The sequence below is a fragment of the Gymnodraco acuticeps genome, unplaced genomic scaffold (genome assembly GCF_902827175.1).
Source record: "Gymnodraco acuticeps unplaced genomic scaffold, fGymAcu1.1, whole genome shotgun sequence".
Classification (NCBI taxonomy): domain Eukaryota; kingdom Metazoa; phylum Chordata; class Actinopteri; order Perciformes; family Bathydraconidae; genus Gymnodraco; species Gymnodraco acuticeps.
Window position 1 is genome coordinate 1,092,651 of NW_022991219.1, and position 25,221 is coordinate 1,117,871.

At 41.8% G+C, this 25,221-nt stretch overlaps 1 protein-coding gene across 3 annotated transcripts; it reads right to left on the reverse strand.

Moving 5' to 3' along the window:
- Nucleotides 1-298: 298 nt before the first annotated feature.
- On the reverse strand, nt 299-24,279 carry LOC117561754 (sarcalumenin-like). Of its 3 annotated transcripts, none has more exons than XR_004571425.1 (9): nt 24,205-24,279; nt 9,160-10,482; nt 7,474-7,566; nt 6,431-6,526; nt 4,863-4,979; nt 3,510-3,743; nt 2,591-2,940; nt 1,305-1,928; nt 299-1,271 (listed from the first exon to the last, which is right to left on the reverse strand). XR_004571425.1 is itself a non-coding variant. In XM_034239350.1 (9 exons), the coding sequence occupies exons 1-9, from the start codon at nt 24,260-24,262 to the stop codon at nt 1,428-1,430; spliced, it is 2,742 nt and encodes a 913-aa protein (XP_034095241.1). In that variant the 5' UTR covers nt 24,263-24,279; the 3' UTR covers nt 299-1,427. The 3 variants fall into 3 exon arrangements, 2 of the variants coding, with proteins under 2 accessions (XP_034095241.1, XP_034095240.1); XM_034239350.1 differs by having other exon boundaries at nt 299-1,928; nt 9,160-9,432; nt 9,463-10,482; XM_034239349.1 differs by having other exon boundaries at nt 299-1,928.
- Between the last annotated feature and the right edge of the window lie 942 nt (nt 24,280-25,221).

Genomic DNA, 25,221 nt, shown 5'->3' on the forward strand with positions numbered 1-25,221 from the left:
TTTATCGTGGTTGTAGACTGATGTGTGCTCTCCCAGCTTTTACACATTCAATCATGTTTATTGTTATGAACAAATTAGTCTGCAATATTTGATTTCCAAAGGTGTAGTTTCTCAAATCGATTGTAAGTTGTGACGATGAGAGTTGCTGCTTTTGCAATTGGCCCATATTTCCCAAGCCCCCTCTCGTTGCATTTTGCAGTGAACAACCAAATTATATGAATTATGTATCGTATCCATGGAAAATACTTTAATCTGTAATGTCTTTGTAACCTTCAATAAAGAAATCCAAGCACGTAGATTCATTTTTGTTGTTGTTTACTCAAAAGAAGGAATTTTACAAACAGACCTAAAAGAAAAAGAAAATGATTACAATATTCAAAGGAAATGCCCGTGTGGTATGCCGCCGCGTTCAGGTAAAACTAGCAACAATTCAGAGGGCAGAGGCATTAAATGCAAACTCAAATAAAATAAAAGCTACGCTTCAATGACACCATGGTTGTATTCAGTCAATTCAGTCTCATGAATGAGAAATGCTGAAATAAAAGATGTTACTATTAACGTAGAATAGTACAATAAAGAAAACAGTACAGTATGCAGTAATGTGGGGATTAAACATGGGTTTGCTCAATAAACGACTGCGAGAGCAAGCTTCTTTCTATTGTATTCTCCCACCTATGAAAACAAATAAGCTTCCTGAAGCGGTAATAACCTACCCTGGTTTAACTGTAAAAACACAGCAGTTGAAACTCAATCTTCCGCCCTCGCAAACAACACAGCAGACAAAAGAGTTGCAGCATCAACTGTATGACTGGTGAATGACAACCGCTACCAGCATCTGTTTTAGAAGGAGAACACTTGAATAAATAATGTACAAACTTAAAAACAGTGAGAAAAACATTCATTCTCAGATTTCATTAACATGGAAGGTAACAAAGGAAATAGAGGTCTGGGATTTTCCTGGTGTAATGATTGGGAAGTTTGTTTCTCCTGCAGACATTCCTCACATTTTGCAGACAGCAATAGCTTCAGATGGAAAGTTGACTTGAGGCCTCTTTTACTATTTTTATTTCCATCCAAACTCCCACAATATGTCACTTTTTACTTTTAGTTTTGACCTTAATTTGATCTTAATACCAGAAGGTGTCTTACAGGACAATGTGCACTAGATGGTTGATGAAAAGTAGGTGAAAATCACTTGGGGTATAACTTTCGGTATACAATGAATTTGAACTGTCATAATCTATTTGGTACTCCATCCAGGTAAAAACAGGCAGAAAGAAGTATTCTGACCCACATTGATTCTCTTTCTCTCTCCCCACATGGTCTCCCTATACCCAGTTCTGAAAATCACAGCAGTGAGGATCACTTCAGAAAACCCTCTGGTTCCTGCCTCCTCTGTTCCTCCTCCTGCACCCCTCTCCTACATCTCACTGCTTCCTCCAGCGGTTCTTGGGTTTCTCCTCACACCCGGGACCCTCACAGGTGCCGGGGAGGGGGGGTGGAGGTGCGGGTGCAGCCTTCACTGGGGCAGGCTTGTCTGCGGCCTTGCTGACGCTGCTGAGCAGAGCGGGGAGCTCGTGTGAGATGGCCCTCTCCAGCTTCTCCAGCAGACAGCCTCCGCTCCAGCTGCAGTGGGAGGAGAGCTGCTTGAAGCCGGACACCGGGTTCACTCCGAAGAAGTCCTGGTAGGCCTCCTTGTTGGGCAGGTCAAACTTGCTGACGTTGGTTTTGGCCAGAATTGTTTTGAAGATGTAGTACTTGTCGGGGTCGCTGACAATGTCTTGGAAAACCTCGTAGGGGTCACTGAACCATCCCAGCTTGTCGTTGAAGGTCTGCAGGTAGCGGTCCACCAGCAGGGCGTGGATACGCACACGGATGCCGTGCTGACGGATGAAAGCGATCTTGTTCTCCATCTGATTCTCAATCACCTGTAAGGGAGGAGAGAGGAATCAGAAGAGACGGAGAGAGATGATGAATAACAGACAAGATGCTTATTGGAAGTGTTTTGTAAGCCATGATTTGGCTTGCTTTTGATTAGCATTCATACGATTATATAAAGACCAACTATTAGGATGTTGCTTTGGAAAGTCTCTCTGTATGTTTACTTTTAAAATAAAAAATCACACTCAAAGACAGGATAAAGGATTCAAAAATGTTTAAATATCTGAGGCCCATTTATTATAATCCCACGAATCTGAGAAGCGATGATTTTAGCATCAGTAATAATAAATACTAATTCTTGTAGATTAATATACGTGCCGATTGTATATTTAACTATTGTAATCAACCCCTGATTTAATAATAAACATTTGTTTGTATCATTTTTTCATTTATGCAATGGTAGTTGAAGAAATGTTGTATGGTTACATTATAAGTAAGCCAACATATTTGTTATTTTTTTATATAAAATTACTAGAACAAAATATATATATATATATTAAAAAAAGCTAAAATAACCTCTGTTTTCTAACTCAGAGACCTTATTTAAAAGAGTTTAGGTTGAATGAAGCTGGTGTTAAATGAAGCATGTACAAAAAAACATGCTGTGTTTTGTATAATTTTGTAAACAAAACATGTCACGCAGTCAGACCTGGTTGAGGTCCTCCAGCAGAGAGGTCTCCTCCTTCATGAAGAGCTCCCGGCTGGTGTCTGCAGCGTAGTCCTGAGGCCAGAAGGAGCTGACGTACACCCGAGGAGGCTCCGTGACTTTCATCAGCGGCGCCATGCTCCAGAACAGAGCCCCGTACACCCTCATCAGGTTCTGGGTGGAGAGACTGTCGGCCTTGTTGAGGATGAGGCGAATCTGGGACTCGCGGCCCTTCATCTGCTTGAAGAGCATCTCCAGTTCCGCGCCCACGTCCAATTTGGTGGGGTCGAACACCTGGAAGATCAGATCCGCTCTATCGATGAACCACTGGCACACATCATTGTAGGGGTAACCTGAGGAAGAGGAAAGGGGAGAGAGGAGACACAATGCACACATTAATGTTTTGGCTCTTTGAATGGCAGCAAGACTGACCCTATGTTATTTGCTTTGCATTGTGAATTATTTTATAATATAACAGGCAACAACTTCTCAATGGGTTTCTGAATTTGTGGTTGAGAAAATAGCACATGAAGTGCACGCAAAGATCCCTGAGTATGGATGGAATACTGACAGGCCCGGGGGGCCAAAGTTTAAGGGCCCCTGTGCCCTAAACGTACAAAATGACACTAAAAGAGACACGTACCAACTAGAAAGAGACCCAAAATTACCTCAAAGGAACATAAAACAAATATAAAGGGATACAAAAAGACTACAAAGAGACAAAAACAACAAGAAACCACCAGGAGACTCACAACAACTATAAAGTGTTTACATGTGATTGCAGGCTGTGTGTGGGTTGTATTGATTCTGTGTGTCATGTAATCACTGTTGAATGTTTGATGTTGCAGATATTGGCACTCAGACTACAGGTCCTTTGGTTATCTGCAACTTTGGTGTACAAAACATTTCCATTAATGGTCACCTCTCTCCTGCTGCTTGCGGTTTTCAATGACGCCGGGCGTGTCGACGAAGGTGACCCTCTCCAGCAGCTTGTGGGGCATCTCGATGCCGACCAGCCGCTCCAGGAAGCCTTGGCCGAATTTCTCCAGAGGTGAGAAGGACCGAGAGCTGTCTGCTGCCATGACGATGCCCTCTACGGAGCGGAACTTCTCCCCGTGCATTATGACCGTGTACTCTGAGGTGGTGGGCTCAGCGCCTGGTGGAGGAAGAAGGGGGGGGGAGGATTTGATAGAATTTGTACTGAAAAGTTCGTTTTTTCTTAGTGGTTTGATGGTTACATTTGTAGGTATCTAGTCATTTTTCCACAAAAAATAGCATGTGTTGCCGTTTACATGCGCTAATAAATAATTGATGGACTGAATTACACCTCAGCACTAACTACAGATATATAGCTTATATTTCATTACTATAAATACATTCATTGAGCTTATTATTAGCTGTTGGAGGAACAGATGGATAGTGATATATATAAACAACAATTTTGTATTACCTCTAGTTTAAAAAGGATGTTGTTTCCTGCATATTTCACCCCTTCATAAGCAGTTCAATATACCTCAAAGTGACATTGTGTAACACATTCTTTCTCATACAAACAAATCTTCAATTTAACCCTTGTGTTGTGTTCGAAAGCTGTTACCATTCATGGTGTTCGCCGGTCAATTTTGACCCATAATTTATTTCAGTCCAAAACACAACAAATAAAAGACAATCATCCAATATTGTTACTACATCATAACTAACTTATTATGCATTCATAACCGTACAATCCTGTACAATATTCTATGGCCCCAAAACACATTACACCACATATTGCACACGTGCATGTGTGTGTTCAAGTTCAAGTGTTAGTGTACATATTCTTTGTGAAAGGTTGAGTTCCCCGTGGAGGGAGGGGGGCCAGAGGGATGGGAGACCAGGTGCATGTTGCGAAGAATTATTGTTACAGTGAATGAAGGGGGTGGGGTGTCTAAAGTCAAAGATGAATCTTGATTGTGCCAAATTTGACCCCGAGTGACCCACAACAATTCTGCTGGGTCTTCCCAGACCCGAACACCAAATGATACACACTCAGACTTGGCTAAAATTGTCAAAATCAGTTTTGTAGTGTTTATATAGCTGTTGTGGAGGATATCATGAAGCCTTGTTCCGATAAAAAAAAATAGAGCGTAGTTATTATATAATTTTAACTTGAAACGGGTCATGGGAGACCCGAACACAACATAAGGATTAAGTGATTTTCAACAACACTCTGGTTTTCAATTGGTATAAAAGGAATATGACTGTATCAAATGCATCAGGTGGGATCAGTGCGAACCTGTGTAAAGCTCCTGTGGAGTACCATGGAGACCCAGAAGGTAGTTGATCATGGAGGACTTGCCGACACTCCACGGTCCCAGGAACAAAACCATGGGCTTGGAGGTGATCTCACTGTCTGCAGAGTGACAAAGACAAGAGTTTAGAGAAAAGGGGTAAACATAACAACATTTACTTAATAAAAAATGTGCAGCAACATCTAGCTTTTCGTAAAAATTACAATTATTATTATTATTTCCCATCTTATGTTATGCATCTTACTGTATGTATTCTGTTTGATCCCTATTTCCCCCTAAATCTTATTTTAACAAATGTACTTTATTTCTCATCTTATTTGATATTATTGTGGATTTCTAATATTTTCTTTATATTCAATTATTATTATAATATTAATATTCCCTGACATTGCATGTCTTTCCATTCTGCACCACAAGGGGTCCCGGAGTCACATGTCACAGTTTGAAGACTTCATCCTGCTCCTTGGTATAAATAATGTTCCTGCCCTCAAGTGCAATGGAACAAACTTGTAGGAAGTCTGGCCCACACAGCGTTCTCTTTCATTTTCAGCAGACAGAGTCCTTATTGTGCTTCTCCGCGCGCCTGGTTTGAATAAAGTCTGGCTCTAGTTCTTCTTAATCATTACTTTATTTGTGCATCACTGTGCAACTCCAGTTTATCAAACCATGGTGCGGTGAACTGATAACGAAACTGCGAGGAGTGCTTAGTAGATTTTCTGTTGGATAGTAATGTTGGCTACGTTTTTCTCTTACATTACACTGTTGGTAAATGAAGTGATCAAGTGTCAGACGACCATTTTACCACTTATTGGTGGCTGCGGCTCAGATGATAAGTGGGCAACCCATCTACCAATCACAGGGTCAGGGGTTGAATCACCAGACCCTGCAGCCAACATGTCTTTGTGCGAGATACTTAACCCACGTTGGTCCTGGTTGACATTTCATGTATTGTAAAAACTAAAATCTCACGAGTGAATTCAAAATGATGATCACGACGTTCCTGATTAAAGGGTTGCGATCTTGATTTCCATGCTTGGGTTTGTTGCAAAGCATTTTACGCTTGACATTATGTCCTCTTACTGCTCTGTCCCTGAGTGCAAGTCATACAGGAAGGACTGGAGTGCTGTTAAAATACCTTCTGAAGTGTCAACTTAGACGTACATGAGTCCATGAGCTAGTTTTTAGCTATGTTACACTGATACCTAGCCAACTGTTAGCTCTTTAACCACCGAAAATGTGGATTTCATGGAGGATACTTAACTGGGTCCCCAAAACCAGTTTCAATCTCGTTAATTGTGTTGTTTAAATTATGAGACATAAACTTAGCAGTAACAGGGTGTAACTGTATGCTATGGCTAAAACGTTAGCTAGCTAGCCATGGCTATTGTGTTTGACTTTAATTATACCACTATGATAGCTAGCAGTTTTTTGATGACTGTTGTAACATGTTTGCAAAATGTTATCTTCTTCACATTTTGTGATGTTTTACTATTCTGACAAACTACTGTAAATGCTTCTGTACAGGCTGTGATGCAGGTGTAGGCTGGTTTACCTGTGACTTCATGCTGCCTGAGCTCGTTGTACTTGAAGGCTTGCTCCATTGGCTTGATGGCATTGTGGTAGATGCTCAATAGTTTCTTCATATCAGCTAAGAGAGAGAGAGAGAGAGAGAGAGAAGACGATGAGAGCAGCAGGACGAACGCCGAGGACCACTGAGAACGAGATGAGAGGAGAGGACGAGAGAGACGAGGAGAGAAGGAGAGGAGAGAGAGAGGGAGAGAGAGGAGAGAGAGAGTGCAGGAGAGAGAGAGAGAGATGAGAGAGAGAGAGATGGAGAGAGAGAGAGAGAGGAGAGAGAGAGAGAGAGAGATGAGAGGAGAGATGAGAGAGATGGAGAGAGAGTAGAAGACGAGAGAGAGAGAGAGAGAGAGAGAGATGTAATAGTTGGGATGTAATGGTGAGAAGACATTTCGGACAAGAGTATTATTAATGCCTTTGCTACCATTACTGATTACAACAGTTCCTTTGGCATTGTATGATGAATTGCCCTCATAAAGTTTATTGAATGGAGCTGAGGTGATTAGAAAGACTGCTCTGCTGCGCCACATTGGCCTCTCTGAAATGAATCTTGAGTTACACATTTGCACTGATTAATCACCTGCTTCCAGACGTGTCTGTACACTCATAGCATAAACACATCCGTATAGTGCACACACTCACACAGCCCCTGGACCTAGACATCATGAAGCAATTTTCAGAATAGTTTCGGTAGAAAATCCCCCCAAATTATCTCGAACTTCCTTTCATTCACATGCAGACACATCTGGGTTGTTTTTCATTGAGAAAAAAGCTGTAAACATTCTTTATTTCAATACAGAGCTTCAGGCTTTTCTACAGCAACCTCCGAAAGACATTTTAAACATTGGGAAACACAGCAGTTATAACATTTTGATTAGTAGAGTGTAGGTTTCTCTGTGTGCATGCATGTGTATGTAGTACCTGGGTACATTTGTGTGTGCAAGTAAGAGTGGGCAGAGAAATTGCAAATCTCATATTGTCTCACATTTATAACTTTAGGATGTCTTTGTTCCTCACCTGAGAACTCATCTGAGGGATCCTCAGTAGCCAATCGCAGTGTGTCCTCGATGTGGGAGCGGTCCCTCAGTTTACGGGCTGATGCCTCGCGCCCTGATTGGAGGAACAGGTTGTCAGTTAAGGTCGAAAGCCCCTGGCTACCGACATGGTTACAAACAAAATTCTCGCCCTGGGTAAACAGTTTCCTGAGTTGTGAGGGACAGTGCAGGCCAACTGTTATGTCATTCATGCTGGTGGTCATCCAGCTGTCTATTCCTTTCCTCTGCTATTTAGGTTTGTGTATTTCTGTACCAGAGGTTGTTGCTAATTCCTCTGCAGCTACACATAGTGTCATTGTCAGGGTTATGCATGTCTGAGAGAATAATATAGAGACCTTTGCTGTCATTTAATGTTAATTAAATGTAATAATATAATGTTTTCGAAGATTGTTTTTCTATGTTCTACTCAGCTGTTCTCTTTTCCTGTAGCTATTATCCAAATTGTTTAAGAGAAAATAGTTTTAGTGTTGCAATGTGTCTTAATCACCTGCTAAGGATTAAGATTGTATATTGATGCTTCTTTTTTCTTTTTTGTTACATTGGTTCTATCTCTGTAAATTATTTGTATTGAAATGTATGTCCTCCTTTCAAAATACAGGCCATGACAGAATATTTTCCCAAAAATTGTGTTTGGACATCTCAAACTTAAACTTGAAACATCAATACAATTGTTACTCTACTTGAAATACATTACTTTGCACAGCCAATAATTCTTTAAAACTTAACAGATAAAACCCCTTTTCATTAAACAACCTTCAATGACTCTCACACAAGTGCAATGATTGAGATGGTGAAGGGGTTCAAATTAAGAGATGGGAAACTCTTTTAAGACTCAGCCATCATCTTTCATAGCAGGTGTCATCAACACCCAGGCATCAGACAATGGCGTGCTCCCTTAATTACAGAAGTGCCGACTGGATGGGGACAGATTTACTGCAACAGGATCCCTGCTGCTCGACTTGTCACTGCTCGGACCCTCTGACGGAATGAAGGCAAGACGTTGGTGTAGATTTGTGTCAAAGATTTAAGTGGATGATAAGGCCAAAAATATTATTGCAACATGTATTTATATTCATCGTTGTCATATATTTAATGATAATAATGGTTGATTTAGTATTGAGTATTCTCTCCTTTGGGCAGAGCCCTAAAAGAAAGGTTAATTGTGGTTTATAAAATAACATTATTTATCAGTAGAACGGGTCAGGTCATTGAGCAACAGATATTATTTACCCTTATTAATACTTAGTTAGCCCTAATTCGACTAACTTCCTGTTTAGCTAAATTTTAAATCAGCAAGGACAAAATTAAATGGTATTACTTTATCAGAATTCCCCAATGTTATTTGAATTTATATATTTCTGATTGCCGTTGTGATTCTCAAAACAATTTAGCCACTGTTTGTTGCAACAGGGAAGCCTATGGCCTATTCGTTTTTTTGTTAGCCTAGTAAATAGGGTTCAAAATAACTTTTATCAAAGATAATCATAAATAAATCATCATACAGTTCAGAGAACTTGTATAACCCAGTCCCTTTAGTTGCAAATCTGTTACAGTTTTTCTTTTGAGATTACAGGAGAGATCCTAAACTGTAACATTAAAGAGAGACTAATGACATACTACAAAACGAGATGGTGTTATCTTTGTGTACCTTTGGTTTTCAGCTGTGCAGGCTTCTCTGCGGTCACCTCCTCCGCCGTCACCTCCTCGACCGTCACTTCCTCCACTGTCACCTCCTCCACCGTCACCTCCTCGGCAACAGCAGGTACTTCCTCAACAGCATCCACTGATGCCTCCTCCACCGCCTCCTCAACAGATTCTGGTGTGACATCCTCCACAATAGGCTCTGGCTCCACTTCAGGAAGAGCCTCTGGTTCTGGTTCAGGCTCTGCAATCACTTCTGGTTCTGGTTCAGGCTCTGCAACCGCCTCTGGTTCTGGTTCAGGCTCTGCAATCACTTCTGGTGCAGGCTCTGCAACAACCTCTGGTTCTGGTTCAGGCTCTGAAATGACTTCTGGTTCTGGCTCTACAACCACCTCTGGTTCCGGTTCAGGCTCTGCAATCACTTCTGGTTCTGGTTCAGGCTCTGCAACCGCCTCAGGTTCCGGTTCAGGCTCTGCAATCACTTCTGGTTCTGGTTCAGGCTCTGCAATCACTTCTGGTTCTGGTGCAGGCTCTGCAACCGCCTCAGGTTCCGGTTCAGGCTCTGCAATCACTTCTGGTTCTGGTTCAGGCTCTGCAACTGCCTCAGGTTCTGGTTCAGGCTCTGCAATCACTTCTGGTTCTGGTTCAGGCTCTGCAACCTCCTCTGGTTCTGGTTCAGGCTCTGCAGTCACCTCTGGTTCTGGTTCAGGCTCTGCAATCACTTCTGCCTCGGTTTCTTCAAGGTCTGAGTCTGTTTGAGGAAGCTCAGCTGGTTCTGGTTCTGGTTCAGCCTCTGCAACCCCCTCCTCAGTTGCATCCTCAGGAGATTCCACACTCTCCTCCTCAGCGGCTGCTTCTGTCTCATCCTGTGTGTCTTCTGGTTCCTCAACTGTTTCTTCAGCAGCAACTTCCTCCTGAGGTTCACCTTCTTCCTCTCCTTCCTCAATGTTCTCCTCCTCTTCCTCAACTTCAGATGATGCAACCTCAACAGCTACCTCTTCCTCTTCCTCCTCCTCAACCGCAGCCTCAGATGCTACTTCCTCTTCCTGTCCATCACTTGTTACCTCCTCTCTGGAAGCATCCTCCTCCACAGGAGCTGCCTCCCCCTCCTCTTCTTCATGCTCTGAGGCTACTGCTGGCTCTTCCTCAGTATCTACAGCTGATGGAGGTGTGCAGGGCTGGCACAGGGCCCTCTCAGGGGCCGGGGTGTCATTGGAGGAGCTTTGGCTGCTGTGCTCCTCTGTTGTGTCACATCCACAGGAGAAGAGGTCTCCCTCCGGCTGCTGGAGCTGCAGATGCACCAGAGGCTCCTCATTGTGGACGGAGGACCCTACCAGGAGACCCAAGAGGAGAAAACATTTTAATGTGCGCTTCAATCAGCACCAAGACAAATAAGATCTCGGATTTCAAATGTAAAGTTTATCTCTGATGTTATGAGCTTTTTTTATCGTTGGAAATAATCTGACCATCAGGATGCACCGTGCAAACCAGCTGAGTCTCTGAAGGTCGATCACCTTTGTGTGTTACGTCACTGCTTGACCAGTGTGCTCAGTCACTGCAAGAACAGAGCAGATCAGATATCCAGCACCTCCTAGATTTAAGACTCACATTTCAGCTCCTTGAATGGTGACTCTAAAGCGGGGACTATTTGAAGCAGACGTACGATGGACAGTTGCGGCAGACAGTTGTTTGGCGGATCTAAAAGAAGAGTGCTGTGTGGGCAGGGTGGCTTGGAACATAATAATGTATTCATTTCCATTTTATACATATATGACGTATTAATTTTTTATATTTAATATCGTTTTCCGGGGCCATTTCTGTGTCACAATGCTGCTTTTGACTGACTCCCAAAACACTGGTGACTGTAAGGTCCCCTCTATACATTCTTAATGTGAAATATATGTTGATATTGCAAACATAATCTCATTAAAAGGGAGGAAGGAAAAGTATATGAATGTCTGTTTTATTGGATGTTTCAAGCTTGACCTGTATGAAGGCCAAAACCGATCTAGGCTAAAATATAAACTTGTTGAAAATATTCATATAAAATGTTGTAATGGTTTATTAACAAAACATAACTATATTCAGAGTTTCTCCACAAAAATTGAATTTTATTTTCATTTCAACCATAAAAAAACTGCAACGCTATTGGCAATATTTGAATACATATACATTAAGGGTGCGTTCACACCTACCTTGTATAGTCCGGTTGAATCGAACCCTGGTGCGTTTAGCCGCTTGGTGCGGTTCATTTGGGTCGGTGTGAACGCAGTCCGAGACCTCTTAAGTGAACTAAACAACCGGACTCTGGTCAGCTAAAATAGGTGGTCTCGGAGCGCTTGCTTGCGAACTCTGGAGCGGTTCATTGCTGGTGTGAACGCAGTCCGCACCAAAACATAGGAAGCGCAGTATTTACGTGTCACAAGAACGCGGATATCTTCAAAAATCTTTAGCGAAAGAGTCTTTCAAGACCTCCGCGGTTGTTTAGTTAAAGAGTGAAGCAGAATTAAGTGTTGAACAGTGTCGTGTAAAGTAACAATTCTCCGTCAGCTACATAAAAGTAAGAACACCTGTCGTCGGTGAAACGCCCCTCCTCTGCAGAACGTCTCATGTAACACTTATTACATTGCCACATTCTCAACAAAGTAACGACATGACTCCCAATATTAATTGAAATGCTTTTGTGGATTTAGAAAATGATTTTATTGATTTAAAAAATAGTTGTATGTATTGATTTAAATTGACATGCATCCGCTAAGAAAAATAGTCCGTTGTTACTGTTTGAACTAACTTAGCAACGGCAGGAACTGATTCGATAGCGTTTTTGAGGAGCTTTTTGATTACAGATTTGAAAACATCGTTGCTTCCTTTAAAAGTAGCACAATTCATTATGTCAAACCTTGGAAAGTATCTAGATATCCCTGCCCTAATACCAAAGTAACTGCACACTGAATATGTGTCGCCGTCTGATGTCTATGTCTGGACCGCTGCGCAGGGGCGGCGCCAGGGGGGAGCTAGGGGGGGCTGAAGCACCCCCCAGGATTGCCAAAGCACCCCCTAAGCACCCCCAAGAAATATGTGGTTTTTTTTGTTTTTTTTAATTATTATTATTATTTTTATTAAATTAAATTAGAAATATTATTGATTACATCAATGCATATGTGAAACAAACACATTTTTGACCAAAAACATAAAGCCAACACAGGTGATATGATTAGGCCAATGGCCAGCACCCATTCGATTTTTGACCTACCCATAGACTAAATTACTTTGTGACACTTGGGTGACTTCCTGTTAGCTAGAGCGCAAATGATTTGCTAACAGCAAAGTGAAAAATTGATCGTTTTTAATCCTTAAACGTCCACGTGTGGACACTCAATCAAAACCAACTGAAAGCGAGAGGGATTCTGCACATAATAGGCCTCGTGAGTACAAGTAGCTTACTTCTGGGTCTCTGTGTTTCATTCAAGCCCTGCTCTCTGTGTGTGTGTGTGTGTGTGTGTGTGTGTGTGTGTGTGTGTGTGTGTGTGTGTGTGTGGCACGAGCCATTTTGTGTGCGTGCGTGCGTGCGCGAGCGAGCGAGAGAGCTCGCCTCGCGCACCAGTGGGTATCTACCGGAGATCGTTGTGGTTGTCACTACTCGATCTGCAGCTCTGCCCGATCTGCAGTGCGCATGTGCGAGATGGTCCGCCATATTGGACAACTCCGGACGGCAACCCAAATAGGACAACATTGACACAGTGGCTTTTGGCAAAGCTAAAAAGGAAAACTCGAGAGGGATGAGTTATTGTTATTACAACGTGACTTCACTATTATTTAACAACTCTTTTTATTGGGTTCGTTTATTTGGGGTTAAGTACATTGTCAGAATAAGTGAGAAATTGATTTAACTTCTGTTAGACAGCTATCATACTGAATACATATTTACTGTGAATGTGTGCAAAAACGTATGGCATATAGCTGTCTAACAGAAGTTAAATTCATTTCTCACTTATTCTGACAATGTACTTAACCCCAAATAAAAGAACCCCATAAAAAGAGTTGTTAAATAATAGTGAAGTCACGTTGTAATAACAATAACTCATCTCTCTCTCGTTTTATTTTTGAGCTTTGCTAAAAGCCACTGTGTCAAGTGTCCATCTTGGGTTGCCGTCCGGAGTTGTCCAATATGGTGGACCATCTCGCACATGCGCACTGCAGATCGGGCAGAGCTGCAGATCGGGTAGTGACAGTGGTTAGCATCTGGTGCTAGCTAGCCAAGCTAACGGATATAAGGAGCTTTTTCAACAACGAGGTGGAGGGAGAACTCTCTCCTGTCAGACGGAGAGTCTCAGGTAACCTCAGCTCAGGTGAAGTAAAGGACTCTCTCAGTGTTTAGATGGTTAACTTTAGTCTAGTTATCTCAGTGGGTCTCAAACGGTTTGTTTTAAAAGGGGAGTGATTTGTAAAATATCTATAAAGAAAAAGTAAATCTGTTGACAGTTCTGTTTCGTATGGGTATTGAGAGATGTATCCATAGATCTCTTAATGTTGCTCTCAAAGTGCACCAGATTGATGCTTTTAACTTCAATATTTAAAAACAAATCTTCCCGGGGGAGCATGCCCCCGGACCCCCCTAGAGGAGGTGAGGACCCTAGCACTTTACCCCTGCCTATATGCCGTGAGCTGATTATCGAGCCTTCATTGTAACAGTCGCGGGTGCACTGTGTGTGTGTGTGTGTGTGTGTGTGTGTGTGTGTGTGTGTGTGTGTGTGTGTGTGTGTGTGTGTGTGTGTGTGTGTGTGTGTGTGTGTGTGTGTGTGTGTGTGTGTGTGTGTGTGTGTGTGTGTGTGTGTGTGTGTGTGTGTGTGTGTGTGTGTGGGGAGTGTTGCAGTAGACAATTCAACTGTAGTGCTGGTGCATTAATGGGAAACCCTAAATGTTTGAGCACCCTCTATGAAACGTCAAGCTACCCCACAGCACCCCCTAGAGGAAATCTATGGCGCCGCCACTGCCGCTGCGTAAAAAGGAGGGTTTCTGCCCGTTACTTCTCCGCTGTTTTCTTGTCGCTCTTGTCTTGTCAGTTAGTTTCAGCCAAACTGTATACAGTTAAATCGAACGGACTTCTTTGTGCAGATGTGAGCGTCCTTAACAACGGTCAATAAATCCTTGACATCGGTCTGTCTGTTCTGGATTAAAAACGTGTCACGTGTTTTGAATTGACCAATCAGAATCGAGTATTCAACAAAGCCATGTAATAATGTTTTTTAACTGACGTTGTCTGATTATATAATCATATGCGCGGGCCGCTAGTGTGTATTGATCTCCAGACTAACAGCAGCATGAGAATAACCTGCCGAAAGTGCCGATGCTCCATGGCGGAGTCTCCGCTAGAAATTGCCGGGATTTGAGTTTTTACCCCCTTAATGTCTGACCAATGGTTGAACAGCATTTCCGAGCACATGACTTGTGTTTAAAGTTTATAGTCCGTTTGAGTTTTGCCCGTGTGAACGCAAACCGAACCTTCTGAAAAATGAAACAATGTAACAAACTGTGGTCTGGTGCGCACCAGAGAGCGGACTATTAGGTGTGAACACACCCTAAGTATGTCATTCAATATAGACAAAGTTCCCTCAATATCAAAGTCAAATATAGGTTTGTGCTTTTTCTCATCAAGCTGCTCGCACACACAGGTCACATCCTGGCGAACAGGCATCCCCATCCTTTAGAATCATACAGTAAATTATAGTTGCCATGGCTTCAAAACAATCACAGCTAAAACAGGGGACTCCCTCTCTATTACACCACATTCTTACATGTAGGCTACATTAGATGCAACTACAGTGACCTCTGTTTAATTATAACTTGAGACTGAGGGACGCGTAGTGGTACACCGTGTGATATGAGGCCGCTAAATGTATGTTCAGTTCATGTTACAAGATGGGGTCAGCAGCATGCAAGATAAAGACTAATGGCTGTAGGCAGCTGTCCAGGGTTATACACGTTTGTAAGGTTTCAGGATCAACTCCTTTCGCAAGCTAACAGGCTAATGCTAAGGAAGTTGCTGACAATAGCACTTAATTTGCACACTAGGAGTTAGAGCATAACAATAATATTTTATTTAAAGTCGAGTTCCAGGTTACCTGCTGAATGTAATTTAAATATGCACTGACTTTTAGCTGTGAAAGTCCTTTTAGTTGCTAAATGCAATGTTATGTTCACAAACTAGCCGCTAACTGAGCTGCGAGCTGTTAGGTGCTGAGCAGGTAGTCAGGGCTGCCAACATTTGAGTTCAGCTTGGAGTGAGATTTTTTTTTGGTGAACCGAAAAAGGAAACGTTCATGTGTACAGTGTTACAAATGTATTGAACATGTACAAACTGTTTCCCATTAATTTACCGGGCGCTACAGTGGAATACTTACATACAGTGTACCCGCGACTCTTACAATGAAGGCTCGATAATCAGCTCATGGCATATAAAATGGCATATAGGTGTAAGCAGAGGTAAAGTGCTATTTTATAAGTGGGGGGGGGGGGGGGGGGGGGGGTCCTCACCTCCTCTAGGGGGGCATGCTCCCCCGGGAAGATTGTCATATAGTATAACTGTTTTTCATTGATTCTCATAAATGGTGACCAAAACGTTTGAGACCCACTGAGATAACTAGACTAAAGTGAACTATCTAAACAGAGAGTCCCTTACCTCACTGAGCTGTAGTTATCTCTCTCAGTCTGAAAGGACAGAGCTTTCCCTTTCCTTGTTTTAGAAACAGCTTCTATCTGTTAGCACAGCTAGCTAACCAGATGCTAACAACAACAATGCAAATAGTGAGTTTGGTAGAAATATATAGCCTAATAATAAAGTTATTTAAGATGATGCCATATTTATTGAAGATTTTACATTATAAATATTCCCCAAAATTATTCAAAAGCATATTCTTCCAAACTCCTTGCTGTAGTATGACACACAGGAGACTATTGATGTGTGTAGTGAGTTTGGTAGTAATGAGCTGTATAATAGTGATTGAATATTATTGTATTCACTTTTTTCGGAGTTGCACTTTGCAGACGGTCCCTGAGCACTCGTTTCTTCTCCGGCTGCGGATAGAGACCAATGTAATGTGTCCAGCTCGGAGGACGGCGCGTATTGGCTTTTTTTGATAAAAAATGTGATTGTAGTTCGTTGTCAACCTTACCACGGTACTTAGGAGACGTCATCTGTGTCTGAATAACGTTTTGTTCATGAGTTATTGATCCGTGAAATCAGAATCTCCCAATATCGTTCCAACTTTACTGAACTAAGCCAGAAGACCTTATTTCTCATTTCGTAGACCGCTCGGTTTGCTGTTCCTTCACTTTATTTGTAGGCTATATTTATATACATTTATTTTGGACGACAACTTAGCGTGAGGAAAGGCAAGTGTGGCGTGAGTGCGTGAGATATGGGTTAATTGCGTGACTCTCACGCTCAATGCGTGAGTGTTGGCAGCCCTGGGTAGTGTAGGCCCAACCCAGTCTCATGGCATTTCGTGTTCACCAACACGATTTTTAATCTATTGATTCGTGTTCACCAACACGATTTTCCCCTTTTTTTCGTGTTGCACAGTAGCCTACGATTTTAAAAGCAATGTATTTCTACTGGTAATGTGTTGCGTGCCTGCAGCACGTATTTTTCTCCGGTAGGGTCGTGGAAGACCGGAAGCTGTGTGGTTCATAAAAACATGTTCTTACTCAATGGGCCCTTCTCACTTCTCTTATTTTTCATTTCCTCGCTCCTCGGTCTCGGTCTCACCGGAAGTTGATTTGTCTGCGCCATCTTGAGTAGCGTCCCAATGGCCTTATTTTTGCCGGAGGAGCGAGGAGCGATAATAGAGGAGCTATAACCGAGGAACCACCAGACCATCCTTCGATGAAATCCTCAGACACTCGCCCCGCCCCCTTACTGTGTATCGCTCACTGATTGGACGAGGCAGTGCATGCACTTATCTGATGCTTCTTGACATGAGAGCAGTTTCCCAGCGGAGTGAAGAAAACACATGAACCTCACGGGAGTCACTCCTCAGTTTATACCGTGTTTTGTTTCAATTAATGTATTATTTAGTTACAAATATGTGATATATCTGAACAACAAAGTGGTCAAAAATCATTTTATTCATTTTTTGGAAACATTTTCATGATCGCTTTTTTCGTTTTACATTTTCATTTATTGTCATTTCCATTCAGTCTGTCATTAAGTGCTATTAAAATGTTAATTTGCTACATATCCAAACAAAAAAACAAAGTGTGCAATCCAATTAATGTTAATCTAACTGGGTTTTGATAGATAACATATCTCTTTTTCTTCTCTCAATTATTTTATTTCTATTGTGCACTCTAATCAATATTAATCCAACTAATGTTCGTTTATACATTTTAAGAATGGCGTTTATCTTTTTTGAGAAAGAGTTCTTATTTAATTGTATTTATTTGGGTCTACAACAGATGATACAAATGTTTGTGTCAGTAAATGTGTACTAACCTGGTACTAACAGAGGCGGGGGTGTGTGTGGAAATAACGGGGACAGAGCTGCTGTCAGACGATCAGCTGTGCAGCGTCATCACAAACGGACGTCACTTCACGTGACGCTCCGGAGGAAAGGACGTCCCATTGCTAATTTCCCTGCTTCTCGTGGTTTCCTTGCGTCTCTCCATGCTTCCCTTGTGGGAGGGACTAGTCACAGGGAAACGACGCAAGTGAGGGGCGCAAGGAATCTATTTAACCGAAGTGAGATGCAGCCAATATCAAGCCACAATTATTGCTTTTATTTTAAATCGTATAATTTCTGACTTTTGTTGCCGTCTGTGAGGAAAATAAATGGGGCTCAGAGCCTCAGAATACTGATATCTGTATTTCTGTATATGTATCTGTATGCTGCCTCCTGAGGGCGAATTGACACCATGGCCCTTTCTCATTTAATCAAATCCCCCTCCTCGACTCCTCGGTCCTCCGGTAGTGACCCGGAAATGAATTTCAGCGCGCCATGTTGAAGGACATCTCATTTATCTAAATGCACTTCGAGGACCGAGGATCGAGCGTCGAGGAGGCTCTCTGGAGGAGCTATAACCGAGGATACACTGATGGGTCCTCCACGGCTCCTTCGTGGATGCATTTCCGGGAACAGAGATGTTTCAAAGAGTCGTGACGCACGGCCGGACTTATCTCAGCCAATGACAGCTCTGCATGCATCCCCTGGATATTATTTTATTAACTGCTCTCATCGCGACGCGATGTTTCCAGAGAGAACAGCTGTGAGGTCCATGCAGAAAGCAGAGCAGTGTGTAAAATATATATCACTCAGTATAACAGGCCTACTCTCTTTCTTTGCTTTAGTTTAGTAGATATCTACAAGCAAAGAGTCGATATTTTTCTAAAATCATTTAGTGCTTCACATAATAAAATACACAACGGCTGTTAGGCTGTTAGCTGTAGGTGCGTGTGCGTGTTGTAGGTGCGTGTGGTACAGTGTGTGCAGATGCAGCGGACAGACAGGTCTCAGTTGGTTTGGTGTCCTCTGCTTACTTTCAATACTTGTAAATAAAACTTTTGGCCCGTAATTTATTTTCCTCATTGTAGCGACCAGAGAGAGGGGGGCGGGGGGGTATATCCAGTCTCTGATAGTGTTACGTTATTATGAGAGTGCTCTGTTTGATTCTGAAATTGTATATATTTATATACAAATATACATAGGCCTATATATATATGTGTGTGTGTAAGTGTGTGTGTCCCCGCATCTGTAACCTGTTATTGTCTCATTATACCGCACTGTGAATGAATCAAAGTAAATATATAAGTGGTCATGAACACATCTGTACATCAGACAGAGGGCTGCTGTGCCTCCTGTCATCATTAATGGACGTCTCTTTAAAATGACCGCTCAGGGGAGAGGAGTTCTCATTTCTCTAACCGCCTGCTGCTTCCCCTCCTCTCTCCTCGGTTCCCCTCCTCGGCTCCTCGGCTCGCATCTCCTGTGGGCGGGACTAAGTCTCGAGGATAGGAGTCGAGGGAGGGGAGTCGAGGAGGGGAGTTAGAGAAATGAGAAAGGGCCTATGAGAGCGGTGAGAGTGAACAAAAACAGTAAAGTTGCACCTGGACAACAACTCACTTTACAGTCAGGCTAACAAAAGCCTGCAGCTAAAGTGTAGCTACATATTTTGGTCGTAATATCTAGGTCATCATTGCGAGTGACCTCCTTTCACATTATCATTTGTTGCGGTGTTATTAAACTAAATAAAATAAAAATGTCAGTAAATAAATTGTCTAATTTTCATGTACTTAAACTAAGAAAGTTTAAAGTACTGACAACCAACACATATACCCACAGTCCTGAGTCTTTGAAGGATGTGCCAAACAGTCACAGGTATTTTTAATATATTTTTAATATGTCAGGTTGAAGCTATGGTGGAGTAATGCTAGATATGACATGATCAAACGTTGAACCAATAGGAAAGTATCAGTGTAAGATGTCCCGCCCTGACAGGTATAACACAAGTAAAAGGCGAATGAGAGATGTTTCAGAAAAGCGATGCTTGTACACGCTTACAGTCTAATCAGGCAACTAGTGAAAACACCTGTGTGAGAATAGTGATTAAAACACATTTAAATTTCAAAAACATAAACAATGTTTCTATGTGTTCCAGGGTCATGGTAGTCAAAAACACAATGTTTTATTTTTTAAGTTAATTATTCAGATATTATGTAGATATTTTGATATTTTTTTGGCTATGGCTATCAGATGCTTTATTTTTTAAATGTGGATGTGAAAGTACCAGCGTAAAGCCTTGAAGAGGACACCACCAAACCATGCATCAGCTGCTTCTTCATTTATATTTGAAGCAAGATGGAAGATGTAATGCTCATTGAGCTTCTGGAAGTTTTGTTAGCTTATCGCCTTCTGAGGGAATTACCAGTGTTAGTGAGCACAGAGAACATCAAGTTCTTGTTCCTAAAGCATCTATGCTACAAGCAAACTGGGTAGATAAAGACATTTTGTTCTTGACTTTTAGCAAAAGTATGGTCCTATTCCAGGTCTAAGCAAAAGCCAATTACGGAATCTACTTATAGCTGTTTATTGTATTATGAACCCATTCAAACCTTCAAGTAACACCAAAGTCCGGTGCTCGGCTGGGCACCGGACTTTGGTGTTCACAATTTTAATAATTGTTGAGAGTTGAAGTCCCAAAATCAAGATTTCAAGAGCTAAAGAATAACATATGACACATGAATCAGCTCTGCAGACATATGGGGATTAAAGGTCTGCTGATCTTAAGAGACAGTCTTCCTTGCTGTCGCTGGCAGAGGTTGAGGTGCGAGCCTGCCTCCCTCGTAGCTCTTCTGATCGAACTATGAAGGAGGATTGGATGCTGTCCAAAGACATAGTGCAACAGAATCTTCCACGTTGTTACATGAAGAGCAGCCAAGATTCTAAAGTGCGTTGGTGAAGATGGGTTGCCAAAGTTATATTGACATTACTTTACGTAATCTGTGATGATTTTCTCTGGCTTTGATCCAATTGCCTGATATGTATGCATCTTGATGAGGATAAGAGCATGGGACATAATATGTAAAACAAATTATAAATAATGTAACAACAAGGCCATTCAAATCATACAAGCTGCGAGTACTGGTTGTTCTTTGCACTGCATGCCTTGAAATAGATGGATTAGGTGAAGGGATCATGTTCTGCTGTGGTAGTGACCAGTGATGGCTAAAATAAAGTAACGTTAACATAGTTAGTAAGAGTGACAGAAACATTTGTTGTGTTTTAAGGAGCACCAATGTGTCTTTTTGACTACTTTGGTACAGCAAAACAATCTATAATATTAACATCAACATTATATTGACATATTATCCCAATATAAAGTTCACATAATTAATATTTGCTAAAGAAAGCAGTTTATCATTGCAGCAGAGCAACCTTAGCATTGATTTGGAATGTTGTTTCTTTCCCCCTTATAAATCAAAGTCTAGTATGGGTCTCCGCAAAATCCTGAACCAAATATCTAGTTCTTTTACTGCTAAAATTCTTTCGTTTTTTAACTCTGCCAATTAGTGCTGGGCAGACAAAGTAAACATAAAGTTATTTATTTGCTGAAAACGTGCATGCTACGACTGCAAAATCAAAACAATGAGCCAAAATTGACTAAAACGCTTGCTAGAGCTAAGGAAAAGAGTTTGGTGATGGTTCTAAGTTAGTCGAATTGTGCTCTTTGACATTATAAAAAGCCATCTGATCCTTTGTTAGCAATGATCATTGCTGGTTTGAAATTGATTGCCATTGATAACCTGAGTTTCCTCAGCCATCAATATTATGCATATCCTGTTCAATAACTTATGTGCCACTAACTTAATCCTTAACATTGTGGGAGTATCAAAGTCAGAGCATGCTTATCTTACAAAAACATTTATCTATCCACTTCTACCACTGTGAAAGTTTAGTGCAATGTGCCTCTCTGGTGGTTCCTCACGTTGCTGCCTGGGCAGAGCGCAGTGTAGTGGGGACAGAGTGGGACAGGTGCCTGGGTTCTGCATGGTTCATCTTAGAGATAGAAATAGCCACAATGAGTCAGAGGGTGAAAAGAAGGAGGGATAATTACCCTTCTATTTTCAGGGGGTGTTGCGCTCTTCTCCTCCCTGTGATTGTCATGAGGCTGGCCTGCACCTCTGCTGCACTATTGCTCACATTCCCTGCAACGCTGGGAGACAGTGTGTGACTCGGTATCTCTTTGAAGAGCAAGAACATAAATGCATCAGCACTAGTTCTGATGTCATGCACCCTGCTTACTGTGTAACTCTTCAGAGCCAGGAGGAATGATAAGATGTGTATTTGGCAGCATCCAGCGGTGAGGCTGCTTACCCCTCCCTTTAGAAGTTTAATGGCGAACTACAGTGAGATAAATGTAAAAAAGGCCCACACTAAAGCCAAAGTTAGTTTGTCTTTTTTGCGCTACAGTAGAAAAATGGCAGTGCAACATGGCGGACTTTCAGGTGATTTCACACTCATAGTTATGGATAATGAAGATACCCCAAATAATGGACGATTAATATGCTCAAACACGTGCACAATTCTAATTTTCACACATCAGTGCCTAAAACAAAAACATTAGGAAAGACCATCGTACAGTCAGCAATGATTTAGCATTTCTGGCTCAAAAAACACATTTCCTCCATTTCAGCATGTATTCCTATTGATTAAGTGTACACACTATTTCTGACTGCCTTGCTAATAAACCTGTCAAATGTGACACTTTCTGAGACATGCCCACTCTCACACACGTCGAGGCGTTGACAATTCACTTCTGTCACTACTTCAATCCATTAACATTCAATTCAATTTCTAATAGCGCTTGATTACCTAATTATGTTACTTTAAACAGTCCAACTGATGCTACTAAAGCTACGGGCCCTCAGCTGAGCTCTCTCATGCCTGTTTTTATCAGGGACATCCCCCCGGACACAGAGCCTGCTGACTGGAACGACAGATTAGCAGCTCAGCAGGCAGACAGCGGGGGCTGATGGGGCTTTATTAAGACATTGAATGCATCACTGACTTTAGCTGTAAACACAGAGTTCATTTGTTCTCATTTATGACTTTTTGATTGCCTCTTAATTGCAGGCATGTGTACCTCAGTAAGTCTGTGTGTGTGTGTGTGTGTGTGTGTGTGTGTGTGTGTGTGTGTGTGTGTGTGTGTGTGTGTGTGTGTGTGTGTGTGTGTGTGTGTGTGTGTGTGTGTGTGTGTATGTACATGATGTAAATAGTGCATTCCTGAGCGTGGATGGATTACTGAACGTGACTACCAGGCCCAGCTAGGGCCCCAAAGTGTCAGGGTCCCCCTGGCCTTCCCCTGCTAAATGTAATTCAATGACACAAACCTTGAAAAGACTCAAAATGACCAAAAAAGAAACATGAAGCAACTTTAACGAAATGGTTGATAGCTGTTAAGAGATATAAAAAATTGAAAAGGGGCAAAACAAACACAAAGGGGGACAAAACGACTATGAAGAGACCCTAAACAACTTTAAAGAGGCACAGAATAACTATAAAGAGGCACAAAAGGACTACAAAGAGGCACAAAACAACAATAAACAGAGGCTAAACAACTATATTGCCTAGGAATCTTGTTGCCATGTAGGAAAGATGTTGGGGCTTTCCGAATGTCTGCACCCAGGGGCCCGTTGACTAATACTCCGCCTCTGTTCCTGAGTCTTAAAGAGATGCGTATCAGTGAGGTGACCACGGTATCTGGTGACTATGTCTGACTGACTGCTGACACCTGACTACGGCAACTTGCAGAGGCCAAAATGAACCAGCAGAAGGACAGACAAGGGTATTTTCTGCCTCAGCTTTTACCAAGTATGACAAGTCACTTCTTTAAAACACGTGGAAACAAGCAGAGAAACAATTGTAATAGGCTAAATTACGAATCACTAGTGAATATCCGATCTGCTACGGTCAAATATGTTTTCATTGATATGACGTAGAATAATAGGTAAGCTTGTAAAACAACAAGCAACTGAAATGCCAAAGTCCTCTCTTGAGCGTTGACTGAGTTGTACACATGAATGCAAAATGCTTTGATCAGACAGTCAGACTGAAATAGATCTAGTGGGAAAACTTAACATTTCTGCCAGGTTTTGCTTTGGCCACAGCAGAGAGTGTCTCTTTGTAGCGAGTCCAAGTCACTTGGTCAGTGCAGAGAATGAGCAGCCAGCAGACTGTTTCCATCAGCTGGTGTCACGCCTCTGTCCTGATACAGAGATCTGCACTGCACTGACACTTTTGTTTATTATTGAACATTTGTACTCATTTGATCAAATATCTTATTTATATTATTTTCCTTCATTTATGACCTCTAAAATCAACTCAAAGCTATGATGTGTTCAAAGACAGACCAAATACTTCTAGATTCAGATATCCAACTGCACTGGATATTTCACACACACAATGCCTGCTTATGTTACTCCATACACGCACCCCACAGCACTATAACCCTAAAATATCATTACAAAAATAAGATATTAACCCAAACTCAGTCATACCTGCAGCAGACAGGGCCAGCAGAGACAGCACGCAGCACACAGACAGCAGAGACTTCATTTTGGCTGCCAGGGGCCTTCCACTCATCTCCCCCGGCTATATATACTGCCCCGCTGAAGGGCAGAGGGCATGCCAGTGGAGGTGGTGATTGGAAACTGCAGCCATGTCAGCCATTGTGTGTCGGAGCAGCTGCCTGGCCCTGTCAGGAATGTTGAAAGCAGAGAGAAGCAGGAAGAGACTGGCCGACCGTGCTGTAGTCTTGTAGTTTTACCACTAATTATGTTAAAGTCGTTGATTTTAACGAGCTTATGTACAGAGGTGGGAAGTAGTGGAGTACAAATACTTCATTTTTCTTATATAATTATGATTTTCTGACGACTTTTTAATTTTATTTCTTACATTTTTAACATAAATACCTGTACTTTCTACTTCTTACATTTTCAAAACAGGTTTGTTACTTTAGTTTTAATCTGTGTTTGGTGGCATGATCATTGTTATTTAGAGCAGGGGTGTCCAAACTATGGCCTGGGGGCCAAATGCGGCTTGCGGACCATTTTGAATCGGCCCTCAGCAAATTCAAAAAGTATAATGGAATATGGCCCACAAATGAAACTTGTGCTTGTCTTATATTGTACTTCTTAAATATTTGTTAATATTTTAACATGATTCGTGTATCCATCATTTCCTGGTCTTCTCTAAAGAGGGACCAATTAAAACTTTGTCATGTTGCCGTTGTTCAGCATCGAAACATTCATTAGCTAACAATGACATTACTGCTCTAGTAATTTAAAGGGAGGTCAGGTACTCTTTAAAACAGCTGCTAGTTATGGGTACTTTTGACTTAAGTACATTTCAAAGCCCATACTTCTTTACTTTTACTTGAGTAAAGAAGTTTAGTCAGTACTTTTACCAGAGTATTTTTAAACACAAGTATCTGTACTTCTACTTGAGTAATAATAATAATAAAGGATGTGTGCACTTTTGCCATCTCTGCTTATGTATACAGATTTTAGCTTCTA